A 15,822-nucleotide genomic window follows, 5' to 3' on the forward strand; every position below is an offset into this window, starting at 1 on the left:
TTTCCTATTACTTACGACTGCTCCACTGTGTAGAAATGGACTCCCTGCTAGATTGTCCTGATAACTGTATATATACTAAGTGCGCTTAAAAACATTAATAGCGCGATTCAGGCTCAGTTCGCGTCATTTCTTTCAGGCCATCCTGATCTGGACCGGACCAGGTCCTGATCCAGTATGCCTTACCATACTTGGTAAGATTTTACATCAGGCTAGCCTTGTCTGGACCGGACCTGGTCCTGATCCAGTATGCCTTACCATACTTGATTATATTTTACATCAGGCTATCCTTGTCTGGACCGGACCTGGTCCTGATCCACTATGCCTTACCATACTTGATTATATTTTATATCAGGCTATCGTTGTCTGGACCGGACCTGGTCATGATAGAGCTTGCCGGATCAGGCATACCTTATTCTATCCTGATCCGGTCCAGATACATGATCTGGTCGAGCCTGACCTTTTTTCTACTCGGGTTAAGATAGATAAACAAGTGATAAAAGATACTTAAAACATTTTAATTAGGAAAAAGCTTGTAATTAGAAAGTTGGCTAGCGGTTTTTAGTGTCTTAAAAACTACAAAGTTTCAAGAAGGGAGAAAATAAATATTTCTTCTGACGAGCGCTCTTCAACTAAGACTTGATTTCTGCTTTCATCGGTGAAGATTGTATCCAATTTGCCAAACCTTTATAATAAAAAAATCCATGTACCTTCACTGCGAGTTCGATACTTAAACATTTACAAAAAAAATGTGAATTACAGATAAAAAAATTTTGTATTATCCAATGTACATATAAATGAAAAGGGAAATATAAAAATATTTTATATTAGCTTACGGGACAAACAAATCACTAATAAACATAATTATAAAGTTAAATCTTAAGATATAAAACCATAAACTTAACTGTTAAGAATATCTACGAATCGCGAATTTCTCACTGTAGTCATTTGTATAATATTATGTTAATATATAAAATAAAAACATACTTACTCGAAACGTTATCTAAAAATGTTAAATAAAATTGTACATTTAAACGTTACGTTTTATATCTATACATTAACTTTTTCATTGTACACTTACTGTGACATTCAAATACTTACCCGAATAACTAAAGATAAGAACAGTTGTGTTTTTCTATCGTTAAGGAAGTCCATTCAATTTATTACCGGGACAGAATAATAAATGATAGCGAGAAGGTCTCTTGAAATCTGCGAGTGTTAAGTTTGTCTGTACATGAAATATTTATTATCTATCTTTTGCTTAGACATAATTTTTTGTTATTATTCGTTGCTGTAAACGTTATATAAACCTGTACATTTTTCGACTTCTTCGTATTCAGTCTTTGAAAATACCTTTTAATACCAGTTGGTTATTAATTAATAATACATATTTTTAATTAGTAATATTTCGTCATATTATTATTGAATCACTTACCCATAGTCAACTAATAATTGATAATGGACTTTTACTGGTTGACAAAACTATTATATTTATAAATCTACTATAACAAGTGCATTACTCTTTAATGGGCTATATAAAAATAATATTAGTTTACGTTTGGTATACAGTAATCGTATAATAAATAATAGTTTGAACAGAATTTTAACCACACTTAAGTGTGTATACAATACGTAAGTGTTATAAAATCTATAAATGCTTACCGTTGCCATCTGTCACTTCAACTTTCATCCCATGGGCTTCTTCATTCATCATTCCCCTGTTCCATTTGTACGCTTCTAGGGCTCACCTGTCAAAACTCCGGTCCATCTGTTGTTTATGATGTCTAATCTCAGGAGTTGGAATGACTGTTTCGTGTTTCGTGTTTATTTGTTACGAACTTTACTTCGATGTTTTGCTTTTAAAGTTAATGGGAAAAAATGTAACGTGTCAATGTAAATTATGTTTGTATCGCAATGTGAAAGTTTTTGATTGTCATGAGAATCAGAGATGTGTCTTTTATTCCATTTTAAGTATATGTATTTCCAATTCGTAAGAATTTATTTAAAGTGTAATAATAATTATCTACGATTTTATTTTTGTGTTACCCACACATTAGGAACTCCAAACATTTTTGAATATCATATCAAAAATTGACCGATCCAGCGGGGTTCGAACCCGTGTCTCCTCCGTCTCACTCCGTGTCAAAAATGTTTGTAATAATTATATTATATACATTTGTGCTGAGAGTCAGACATGTGCTTGAAGTGTGGTAAACTAAACTATGGTATATATTCTAAAAATCTAAATTCTCTTAATTCAACGTTGAAAAAATTTTAAGCAGACTCTATATATAATGTAACAAGTTTTAAAAATCTCACTATAACGTGAGATAATAATGTTTAATTAAGACTATATTTCAGAATTTTTACTATTAGCAGTAAGAATGCTTATAAATTTTAGTTGTTGAACGTGGAACATAACAAGGTGACAAGTAAAAAAATTTAAGTTGGCGTTGTATCTACGTCAAAGAAAAATTGGGTTGATATGCCTTTCATGAAAATAAAAAACGCAACAACCAATAGTGTATGCCCTAAAAAATACTTTTTCAATGATAATAAGCGATATGTATAAGAATATTGTAGCAGTAAATAAGAATGTTGCTTTCGGCGGCACACAATATAACAAAGTTACTTGCCATCGAATGAGACATTACATTATTTTTTTATGAATTAAAAATTGTATGTGTGTGTAAATATTTAAGGAAGAACAACATTTCAATTGAATAATTGTCTGCTTTCTATTAGTATTCAACTACTCTTAAAATAATTTTTAACATCAAAATATTTAGCAACAGCTTATCGAGCTAACTGTAAGGCTTTGACAAATATAGACTAATTTTCTACCGCTGGAATAGATATATCCATATATTAGGGTGTATGATAGAGTGAATTTCTTGCGATATTCAATTGAATTCACACTCCTTAGCTTCGCGTGGATCTGACATGACGTATTTGTGGAACGAAGCTTGACAGTTCTCGTAAAAACCTACTTGAATAATATATCGGAAATCGATCGTAATGCAATCGTGTATAGTGTGAATAAATAAACATCATGTATAGATAATTTAAATTGCGTTCTATTTTACGTTTAAATTTTACGTATCATTTTCATATTGTTAGGTCTGTTATTTTTTGTTTTGAATTTTTTGTCTGAAAAATGTAAAAATTCATTATGATAGGTATGTTATAAAATGTTTTTGAATTTTTTATGGCTACAATGTATTATTTCATTCCTGTTTCATTGTTACTTAATTAAGATGAATTGGCTTACTACGCAAATGAAACATTTTTTGTTGGCTTTGGGCTGTGATTCCCGATAGTACTCAAATATATGAATCAAAAAAACTAAATTGAAATACATATATGTCTATGAAAACATTATTTCCTATATTTTTATTAATACGAGCATCTTTGTCGCATGTCACTATAATTACAAAAAATAAAAAAAATAATAAAAATGTGTTATTAAATTTTGATATCCGATACAAATTGATATCATCTTTCTTCTACGTTTATTCATAAACACAGTATATGTTACGGTGTTATTGCAGTATAATTAATCGGCTATGCAATATTTTGCTCAATTTTTATCATGATTTTATTTATATTATTTTTTATTAGGTTTTTCTGTAAAGTAATTTGTAAGAGAGTCTATAAAATAATTGTTGGTAAATTGAGTTACGTAGAAATAAAACAAACAAATGCTCGTCATAAAAACCATTAATATATTTACATCGTATTTATTTACATATTTACACAACACCAAACAAAGTTTATATAATAATTGATATACCCTATTTACAACGCGAAATATTCAAGAATTTTATCTAACACGTGTATATGTCTGCAATAATTACAAATAATTCTAGTAAAACTTATTTGACATAGCACATAGCATACAATGACAATATATGAATTAATGGCTTGTAACAACGCTTTTTTCTCGTAATTCGTCGTTATTATCCGACGAATAGATTACCCCTATATCAAAGCGACGAGAAACGAACACTAGCAACTCGACTCTGTGCGACATGACATGAGCAGTAATTGCCGGTCATAATATCGACATACGTTTCGAAAATATTTGTACTACTAACCCAATATAATATAGTATATAAACATTGTCAACAATAATTATATAAGCTTGTCTATACAACTCAAAAATCAGAATTCATGTTTGTTAAAACGCGCTGATATCAGAAACAATTCATTTACTTTATTTTTGACGTCATAGGATAGGTAAGCTATTGTCTATATAGTTCTGCGTCTATAGTAAGGCCTAAGTCAAAAAATTATAGATGTCTGCACTTATTCGATTCAGAACGCATTATTAAAAGCCATTAATAAATGTTCACTGGTTTTATTTCAATATTAGCAGTTCATTACACATAATATTTTTTAATTAGAAAAGTATACAATAGGAAGCAATGCTTGTATGTATTAATATAAAATTACAAAATAATTGGCGGATAACTATGAAAAAACACAAACACATATTTCAAAACGTTATTAAGAGCCATTTCACAAAAATCGGTAACAATCCGCGAAATTGTAATATTTTGACGTCGTTAATCTCAGTTTTGGATGCAATAATGTAATTTATATTCTTGAAATATAATAGAGCAACCTTTGTTGTAGTCCATAGTCAGATCAGAATTTTGATTTATATTATGTGTATAAAATTATTAACCTTTTCATCAGCCTCCTCCCTGGGTAAACGGTCGCAATGTATGCTTTGAAGTCCTACTTTTCAATAACCTCTACGTTGAAACCATTTTAAAAAAATATCATAATATGTGGAATATAATTTTGTTGTCCACTATCATAGATTTTTATTCCATTTGTATCTCTATTAAACGATAAAAAAAATTTAAAGTTACGAATATTTTCCAAATAAGTACAATTTTAAAAGCGATATTTCTCTTAGAAAACTAAGAAATTTTAACGAACTATCTTCATCAAAGTAAACTTCCATCATTAAGGAATACAAAAAAAAATAATTAAAAGATGTAATTATTTTTAATACATTTTATATTAAATAATAAAAAGATAGTATATATTGCCACGCATCAAGCTCGGTAAATCAGTCGAGCGCTAGCGCTCTTAGAGGTAAGGCCCACGCCAAATTCTGCGCAGCCGTCTCTTTCGCTCACACGCGCCAAGCGCCTGTTTTTAGAGCGGATAAAACGCATTTGATACTTTCATAATAAAATATAAATAAAATAAACATATTACGAAAATGACTGTAAAATAATATAATGTAAAATAATTAATTTCTGTAAACAAATGTATAATTTAATTTTCTTTTCTCACACTATCAATACAAATAGGCATTTCAATCTGTTTGTCTTGTTATTTGTTAATTAATATGTTTGTCGGTGTCGATGTCATTAAATGCTTTTTTATTCATATCGTAAATATTAGATTCATTCGTAAACTGAAAAAACTAAATCAATTTAAAAAAATTGTTTCATAAAATTGATTTTTTTAATTTTATTTTAAATTTATTGACTGTTGTTATATAACATACTTGAAATTTTTAACAAATTAATTATGTAAAAAACATTTTATACCATAGTTATAATTTTTATTATACATCAGAAAATGATCACGATGGTCTTTTGGTTGTCACACTATACGTACTAGCACAAAGATCGCGCGGCTCGTACGACTCGCGCGATGCGACCAAATTTACCTAAACTTGCAGAGCGTAAAATTGTGAAATGGCTCTTAAGTAAATTAAAGGTAATTATTTTAGTATAAAAATGTAAGAAATACATATATTTCTCATTCACAAATGTTTTTAACACAATTTTTTTATTATATGTTTTTTAAAATTAAATATAAAATACAACATGAAGGATGATACAGACTAGATAAATATTAAAAAAAAACCAAAGAAATCTCTCTAAAAAAAAGTTAAGCTCCGTGCCCGCATTTAAAACGTAATCTTGCGTGGCGGGTAGAATATTAAATTTTTAACTTCGCTTTTATATCCAAGTCGGAACATAATTAAAAAAGATAAGGAAATATTTCACATTTTACGATGTCTTTAACAGTTTTAGTAATTTAATTAATTTTACGATTTTGAATCATTTATTATTTTCTAATCTAAAAAAATAACAATTATAATTTTATTATCTACAAACAACACCGGTGTTTTATATAAATACTAAAACAAGGGAAAACATTCAAAGAACCGATAAATTAGAACCAGTTCCGTCAAAAATTAACACAAATATTCCCATAAAAATTAAAATTGTATTTAATTCTTCCTGCTTTCAATTTATCGTACGTTATTTTCTGCATTTAATTACTTTGCGTTTCACACTCCAAGATGGCGTAATAGGTGAATAGGTGAAAAAGTATTGACATAGCTGGGTCAATTTGTAACACAAATTATAGTTTTACAACAACATTCCGCCTATAATTTACATAAATTATTCGATATTAATATTCGGTATAATTAACAAAACATATCAAGATAAAGCAAAGTATATTAGCGAAACTTTTTGGGGTTCACTTCTAAGATAAGATAGCCAGACAAAAATATGGGAATGAAATCAAGTAGAACAGTAACGCTAACCTTCCCTAAGAGTAACGGTCAAATGCCCAACGTCTCACGAGAAATAGAATAAGTATATATTTAACTGTCCAATAATTATCGTTGATTGATTGATTGGTTTAATGGCTTTCAGTTGTGCCAGAGAAGCGCGGTTGATTCCGCCAATGTCACGTAGAGTGGAGAACACACGTGGGAGATTGATTGGTCGGTGCATTTGAGATAACAAAACAAATGAAAAGCTGTCAGTTTCATACAATCCTAGCAATTCTAAATAATTTTAGAACTTCAAGCCTGAAGTTAAACTATTGTAAAAAAAAAACGCACGCCGTATAGTAATAAATATTTTATTATTAAAAATGGCAAAGGTAACTGAGAGGAGGATGTTACTTTAAAATTAAAAAAAAAAAACTGGCCAATAATCGTTCTCAAGAAGTCCAGTCCCGTGTCGAAGCTGATACACACATTTTTTTTTAAATAATTAGAGCCTTTAACTGTATATACATAATAATAAAATGTAACTATAGAATCTTCTATATATCAGTCTGCAGTATAAATTTAATCTAATTGTATTGACTTAGGGTTTAAATTGCTATGTTGGTTCTTCTCTGGCTTCTTCTGGTCTCATCCTCAAAGCGGTGTGTGATAGACTCACTGAGGTGTAATCTTCGTCAACAGACGTTAGTTGTGAGTATGTCGTTCTAGGAAATACTTTGAGATTTTTACGTCTCTTTGATCTGAACTGTAACAAGAATAAAGAATTACCTATCATTTCTCTTTTGTGCATTGTATCATTGATTATAGTTTGTGTTATAGTAGGTATCTATGCCAATTTATATAGTGTTACGATATGAGTAGTAACTTAAATGTAAAACTACTGATATGTCTAACAGTGTATTTATGGGAAAAACAATAATAAAATATAAAACATGAGGTATGTGATAGATGATTATGTGAGTGTCTGAGTGTGTGCGTGTGTATGTGTAAATATATAGATGCGTGTGTATGTGTAAATACAATAAAGATATAAGAAAACAGATAAATATGTTGGAAATTATTAGAATATGCATAATTATATGATTCATTTTTGTAACACCATATTAACATTTTAGAACATAATACAAAACATAGGTTTCTTTTTATATTTTACATTTGAAGTGTTAAATAAATTATGAATAAAACGGATGTGCATTATCAATACTCAAAAAAGACATACCCTTAAAGCGATCAACGCAATCGCCACTACAAACACTGTGGCACCGGCGCTGATAATAACCAATAAATCTCGGTCGACCACAGTCGCCGTGTCTTTTGAGTCGTCCACAAAAAATGAAGCCGTCATACGAGACCCTATGTTCTCTGCAATGCGTCTCTTACCCGCCGATGATCCGTTGAGGCAACCACCTAAAAATACTTTAATATAGGATATATATTGCCGGTATCTTAGATATAATCAGATTATTATTCGCATATACCATATATATGTAAGTACTCTAAAATACGAATACTCTTATAGAGTATGATTATATTACTATTATATGGATCTAAGTTTGTTTGTTACGTTTTCACGCGAAAACTGCTTAACCGATCATCATGAAACTTTGTACTCATATTCTTGAAGATATTAGAAGTAAAATAAGATACTTTTTATTTTAAAAAATCGATGGAAGTAAAGCCGCAGGTAAAAGCTAGTATCAAATTAAAATAAAACAGTCCGTTTTAAAATAACGTGTAATAACAAAAGTTTATGACTCTAAAATGCAATTTGCCGTATTTGAGAACACTATTTTTAAAAACGTACAATATTTTACGTTCAGTATTCTTTATAAAATTAAATTCGTTCGAATATTTACGATTTTTATTATGACTTATAATTTCGAATTTAAAACTATGATATTGTTTCGAATAAATAAAATGGAAGATTGTTTGATAGTTGATATTATTAATAACATTACATGAAAAAAAATTTTTTATTATATACTCTCATAAATATTTTATACTCTCATATATATAGAATGTTTTTTTTTTACAAAAATTGAATGTAAAAATAATAATTGAGAACAATCGCTGCCATATTGTTATTGAAGTTGAACAAGAATTCGTCCGGATATCACTCACCCACATCTCGATCACAATGACAACAGTCAGATGATTGGTTCGTACTCAAATAGAACGTAACCATGCTCTCTGTGCAACACGGCAGGCATTTGTGATTCACTCTGAAATAAAAAAAAGCGCTTCAGTAACCATCTAAAACTTTTCTCTCGTTAATGCAAAAGAATTTTTAATTCATCTGCTTCAAAGCGAACAAAATCAGAGACTAAAAATATGTCAACGGTATAAAATGCCATAAACGATAATGCGGTTTGAATTTTTTATCATTTTTTATTTTTATTATATCATCTTTACTGTATACTTTTCTCATTGTAACATCGGAACGTTTGTTATTTAAACATTAAAATAACAAATAACATCGAAATAATTTTATACTTTAACTTAGTTAAGTATAGTTTTAACCCAGTTTAATTTAGATTATGGACTAAATAAAGTCAACGGCGATTTTATTTAGAAAATTACGGTAGCATTATAAAATATCATTAGCTAACGGTTTAGAAAAATCAAAGTTTTCATAAAACAAAGTTAAAATACATTTGTAACATATATCATTTTAGACATAAATGTCACGATCCCTGATATTAAATCATACTGCGTGTGTCCTTTTAAGCATATTCCAAGCCTTTATTTATAAAATACTTACGTTACGCCGTAGCCTCAAATAGGTATTATTTTAATATATTGTGTAATATAATGACGCTTAATCCGAATGAATAATACGTGTTTTGTTAAAGTATTAAATAATGTGTTATTAGTATACTTTATATAAATTACGGAATAAACTACTTACCTATCTAAACGCAACGGGTGCGCGCATGTTACGCAACTAGTGGGACCAGGTCCAGAGCAAGATCTGCAAGAATCATGACATGGACGGCATGTCCTCGTTCTAGGCTCATAATATTGAGAACTAAGGCACTCAACACATAAGCCGCTTTCTAAAGAGAAATGCGGCGGACAGGATGTACACCGTTGCGGCCCAGCACCGTGACAGTCTTGACAATAATGATGACACTTTCTACAACTATCCCCCCATGGGAAAAAGTTCTGGGGGCATTCTGGTCTACACTCTCCAGCAGCTAGCCTCCAGCCTGGAGGGCATAATGCGCACTGGTCTCTCCTAGGACCAGTGCAAGTCTCACAAGATAGGTAGCATTTTGAACAAGTTCCTTCATCAGGATAGTATCCAGGTGCACAAGTAGGTCGACAGGTCCCTGACTGCAAACGTAAAGCACCATCACATGCTGTACAATTTAACCTTGATACGCAATTTGTGCACGTATGGGGACACTTCGAACAACTTCCAGCTGTCTGATAAAAACCTTGTCCACATTCTGCTACGCATCTGTAACAAAATATTTCTTAGCTGGATTTTCCAAAAGGTGTATAAAAGGTTCCGCGTTAATAAAGTGCTCTTACCTCGATCCCTGCAATAACAACGGGCTTGAACAAGATAAACAGTCCCACTCATTTGGTCCGCTACATTTCTCACAAGTGGAATGACAATTTTTGCAACGCCCTCCTTCGTAATATTCGTCTGTAAATAAAGACTTTTTAAACAAAGGACTCCGACGGCACGACGTAAAAGCTTCGGTATCTGTTAAATTGACATTTTTCAACGCTTGTTCGCGTTCATATAAAAATGCTTTGTGGGCCTTTGTGTATCATTTCATACATTTTCTTATAAAACATAAAAGTAATGTGACAATAGAACACCAAAAAACACGACAACAGAATGTACAGACAAATATTTTAATCATTCAAAAACAATCTCACTAAATTAAACGCACTGATGATAAACGAAAAGAAACTATGTGAAAAGAAACTATGTGAAAAATTTATTAAAAATATCTTACTGGTATCGCATTTATCGTTTCCATTTGGCTGACAGCTTCCGCTTTTAGTAAGAACCCATTTATCGTGGCAAACAGAACAAAACGCATACGTACAGATTAAACATCCAATCGGGCATCTAAAACAATATTTCTATCCTTAAAATGTTAATCGTTAGAAATAAAACTAATATAAAGCTGGTTTGACACTTACGGTATGCATTCTCTTTTTTGAATGTCTGCGTAATTTCCTGCTGGACATTTGGATACACAGCGACCTTTAAATGCATAATCTCCAATTCTACACGAAACACATGAAGTTTCACTCGGCCCACTACAGGACTCACACGATTCGTGGCACGACATGCAGCCAAAGTTATCTTTTCTATATGTGCCAGGAGGACAAGCGGCTAAGCACGATCCATTGTATAAAACATAGCTATGTGCACATGAGGAACACATATCCGCTTTTTCTGAGCACGTATCACAATGTTCTGCACAAGGGAAGCAAGCATTTGCATCTTGATCTTCATAATAGCCGTCAGGACATTGCTGAAGGCACACGGCTAAATCAACCACAAGTAAATGTGCGGGAGCACAGGTGAGACATGAATCCTGACCAGCCCCAGCGCAAGTTTCACATGACTCGTGACAAGGCCAGCATACGCCACCCTGATTTACGAAACTCCTGGGTGGGCATCTGGAAACGCATGAATTATCTAAACGATAATGTTTACATGCAACACATTGAGTTGGCCCCTTTCCATAACAGCCTTGCGAGTCACACTCGGGATCACACATTCTTTGCACTTGCTTGTCATTGGCATCCGCCAATACATTTTTTCTCTGCGCTGATGGAATGTTTTTCGGGTAGTTTCGCCTATCTGAAATACCGAGCTCAATTTCGTTGAGAAATTGCGAATATTCAGACGCATCGTAGACGTCGTTAATGTGATAGGTTTTCTCTTCTTGTTGAACATTATTCGAGTTGAAATAACTTTTATTTCGCAATCTTATTGGATTTGTAGCTGTTCCGTAGAAAATAAGTTGCCATTTTTTCAACACACCCGGCTGAGTAACGTGATTATTTCCCGCGTTTATTATTTGAAGTGTCCATCGACCCTCCGCATTTTCACCCCAAAAATGTACGCTTAAAAACGGCCAGTCGTCAAAGTTAGAACTAGTCGCATCATGAGTCCTTTCAAATAACAAGGTAGACGTAGTCCCCATTGGCGAAGTAAGCAGTATCCGTAAGTTTCCTCTTGGAAAAAAACTTAGTGATATTTTACATTGAACGTGTTCCAAAAACCTGACCTCATTCATTGTGCCGCTACAGCCATTCACGTCCATGTGAACGGATATCGTATAGCCGAAAGAAGTTTCAATTGACCTGTCCTCGTTTATTTCTTGCGACTTACATATATGTTGAGGCGGTACGTTTACCCATTGTTCCGCCAATGAAACCATTTGTCCCGCGTCCATTAGTCCATAACCAAATTTATGACTTACTTTTCGTTTTACACCATTAACGATCCATCCTTCCTCTTTCTCTAATGGTTGTGACCTGGACGTCATTACGATAAGATGTTGCATATCTCTCCACGTTAATAACGAGTTCGCTTCTAATGACAGAGCACAAATTCCGGCCGCTAATGGAGCGGACGCTGATGTACCCGTGTGATCGACGGTACATATGTGTTCCGGTCGCAACTGAACGTCCATATCGACTGTCGCAACACTTTTATCCCTACCAGGGGTGCCCGAGCTATAAGTTGAGGCTAAAGTAGACGAACACTCTTCTAAATACCAAGGTTTATATCCACCTTGAGTGGCACTAGATATTGATATTGTAAATATACTATTAGCATAACCATCACAGTTACAGGAATCGGTATGCCTTCCACCGTTTCCCGATGCCCATATAAAAATAGAGCCTTTTCCTCCTCTGCCATTTGTAACGCCATTTATAAAAGCCCTGAAACAAAAAGTCGTTTTTAATGAGCTTGCCTCTAGCTATCTCTTTTAATCGTACTTAGACAATACCTTCTAGCTAAGGGGCCAGGTCCGTCGACGGTTTTTCCGTCGTCCTCGGGTCCCCAGGAAGCGCTATAGATGTCTATATGGTGAGTATTAAATCCGAGCGCTTTAGCTTCCACTGCATCGTTAACTAGGCCATCTAGCATTCTCACACCTCCTATGCTAGCATTGTATGCGATGCCTACGCCACAATATCTATTGTAGGCGACCGCAGCGACTTCTCCAGCGCAACGGGTGCCATGTTTATTGTCACCATTGTCCTGCGGTGTGGGATCAGTGTCGTTTCCGTTTATATCTGTTGACGCGGCGGGATCCTACACAATGTTACATACTAAAAATAACTTTATGCAAAATTATATATTTTATATGTTACTACAGTTGAAATAAAAAATATATGTACATATAAAACTTATTTAAAAGTTATAAAATGATAAATATAAAATGCTGCTGAACAAAACAACCACGTGTTGGCGCTTACAAACTGGCAGTTTGCGGGTTCGATTCTCGCTCGGGATGGATATTTATATTTTCAAATATATCTTTCCGGTATGGGTGTATGTCATCATTCCTCGAACACCACGCTAAGCTGTCGATCCCGGTTGTTATCATATACACCTGACAGTGATGATTTACTTATAATAGGGAATATAATTATCCGCCAACCCCTTAGTAGAGCAGCGTGGTGGATTAAGTTCCAAACCTTCTACGTGGAGAAGGAGGCCTATACCCAGCAGTGAGATATTACAGGTTGAAATGTGATACAAAAAGTAGAAAATTTAAATAAGAAAAAGTTTAAAGAAAATTTCAGCACAAAATTTATCCGAGCTGATATGTAATTATGAAACATAAAAGGCAACATTTAATACCTAACCGTAATAATAATTTCGTAATAACGGTCGCAATAAACAGGCAGCAGCTTTGTACATTGTAATCGATAGAGAAACCGCAAATGTATCTAGAAATCCCTCGGAAGCAATGAAACTTAAGTAGTACGTGGGTGGTCCACCCTACACATTACATAAATGAAGAAGCCACTGCTACTTCAACGAAGCTTAACTATCCCATAAAATTGGCTTCTGTTTCTGAAACGAGGGCAAATTTGTAAAGAAAATTACACTATTTAACTTTTCATGGTAGAATAATTTAAAAAGTCATCTTTGTAACTACGGCTTCTATAGCACAAAATTAATTTCAGCACATTTTTAATACAATTTTCTATCCACTATACACAAAATGTGTGCGTTATTTTATATACTCACTTTTTGATTCTATATAAATATTTAGATGATTTACAAATTCGCTTAAGCCTGTAATATCCAACTACTGGTCATAGGTAACAATCGTATCAGGTATTTATAAGAACAACCCGGACCGATAGCTTAACATGCTTTCCGAGGCACGGTGAGTAGATCCGCAAGAACTGACATCCAAACAAAAAAGAAATATTTGTACAAATACCTACAACTATCCATCCTGAACGGGAATCGAACCCGCAAACCGCCGTTGTTTTAAGCGACTACATACACCATTACACCAGAGCGGTTATTTAATATGAGACATTTATATTTTTACTCTAGCAAATGAATGCTATTAGTAATGGCGAAAAGTCATTTGGAAAACCAACAATATAACTATGAGCGTTACAAAAGAAAAACTTGTTATTTAACTGTATAATACAGTAAAGATTTTTTCATATTTTCACCGCTTATTTTCTGTTATTGTATTTAATTATTTTCTCGCATAAAATGGAGGGGATTGAAATAACCGCATAGTTTATATTGTTACGATCCGTTGTCTGATAATGTACTCAATAATATCGAAGGTTAAAATAGTATCAGTAATAATTACTTAAGAAACAATTAGACAAATATAATTGAAAGAGTGTAATATAACTAATTAGTTGTTGTTATTTGAAAAAATAATTTATTAATTTACCTAATGATTACGAAATGCAATAAATAACTAAAGCAACAGCCAACAACTATTATGACATAATGAAATAGGTTCGGAAATCAACGTGAATAAATCTACTTTATTTATGTAATTCATAACTTACATAATTCTGCAAGAGATCCGGGTGGTTGGGCTGGATGCCATCATCTAATATTGTAATAACTACCCCTTTACCCGTGTACCCCTTGCGCCAGGCATACCCAACGTTCATGTCCAGACCATCTGCGGCGCCGCCGTTCTGCAAACACGACTCATTAGCAACAGTTGATGTTCAGATTATATAAATTGTCAAATATTGTGGACTTCGTCTCATGTGTTCGTATGTAGATACTCGCATCTATTTACTTTGTGTACGATTGTACAATATTTTGTCTTTATTAAAATAAAATGTGCTGTGTGGCTACGGCACTAAAGAATTTAGCCACCCCCTATCTTCCCGTGGGTGTCGTAAGAGGCGACTAAGGGATAACAAGGTTCCACAACCACCTTGGAACTTAAGAAGCCGACCGATGGCGGGATAACCATCCAACTGCTGGCTTTGAAATACACAGGCCGAAGACGGGCAGCAGCGTCTTCGGTGCGACAAAGCCAGTACTGCGGTCACCAACCCGCCTGCCCAGCGTGGTGACTATGGGCAAAACACATGAGTTCACGTTATTTTTGGCGTAAACTTGTGGAGGCCTATGTCCAACAGTGGACTGTCTGTATAGGCTGTAATGATGAATGATGAATGATGAAAATAAAAAAGTAGCTAATTTATCGAAGAAGGCTACAAGTTCTGTAATATAATTAATTTATTTATTAATTATTCCATTTCCTTGAGTTCTATTTTAAATTGCGTTGCGTGTTTTTTTAATATTTAGCTGTAATCGCCTATAAATGGGAAGGCAGTGTACTCGTTATTTGTTATTTATTTGTAATAAGTCTGTGACTTTCCGTTGATAATTGTAAATAAATAAAATTGAATTAAAATCACTCTACTATAATAAGAAGCGGACTATCAATGAAAACTATTATTTCTCTTGATAGCATTATAAATATATTAGATAACATGAAATTTCTGTGCAAACAAATACGTGGCTAAATCCTTGAAAAATAGACAATGATATCCTGAAATTCTTAACTTCTCATTTAAGAGAAGGAATACTACAGCTCAAGTTGCGCAAAGAATGACTGGGCAGTATAAAAAAAAATTTAAAGACCAGTCATTTTATCTATAATCTATAATCTATAATCTATAATATATATAAAAGCGAAAGGTCACTCACTCATCACGAAATATCCGAAACTATAACACTTACAAACTTGAAATTTGGCAGCTAGGCT

The 15,822-nt window shown here is 33.0% G+C and overlaps 1 protein-coding gene across 1 annotated transcript in view; it reads right to left on the reverse strand.

Moving 5' to 3' along the window:
• Window positions 1-7,151: 7,151 nt before the first annotated feature.
• LOC123659229 (furin-like protease 2) overlaps window positions 7,152-15,822 on the reverse strand; it is a 61,539-nt gene continuing 52,868 nt past the window's right edge. Inside the window, exons 4-12 of the mRNA XM_045594478.1 lie at window positions 14,600-14,734; window positions 12,550-12,857; window positions 10,721-12,481; window positions 10,531-10,646; window positions 10,094-10,211; window positions 9,465-10,019; window positions 8,678-8,778; window positions 7,776-7,963; window positions 7,152-7,301 (exon numbers count right to left, since the gene is read on the reverse strand). Of these exons, the coding sequence (XP_045450434.1) occupies window positions 7,152-7,301; window positions 7,776-7,963; window positions 8,678-8,778; window positions 9,465-10,019; window positions 10,094-10,211; window positions 10,531-10,646; window positions 10,721-12,481; window positions 12,550-12,857; window positions 14,600-14,734 (3,432 nt within the window). The remainder of the gene's footprint in view (window positions 7,302-7,775; window positions 7,964-8,677; window positions 8,779-9,464; window positions 10,020-10,093; window positions 10,212-10,530; window positions 10,647-10,720; window positions 12,482-12,549; window positions 12,858-14,599; window positions 14,735-15,822) is intronic.

Source organism: Melitaea cinxia, chromosome 13 (genome assembly GCF_905220565.1).
Source record: "Melitaea cinxia chromosome 13, ilMelCinx1.1, whole genome shotgun sequence".
NCBI lineage: Eukaryota > Metazoa > Arthropoda > Insecta > Lepidoptera > Nymphalidae > Melitaea > Melitaea cinxia.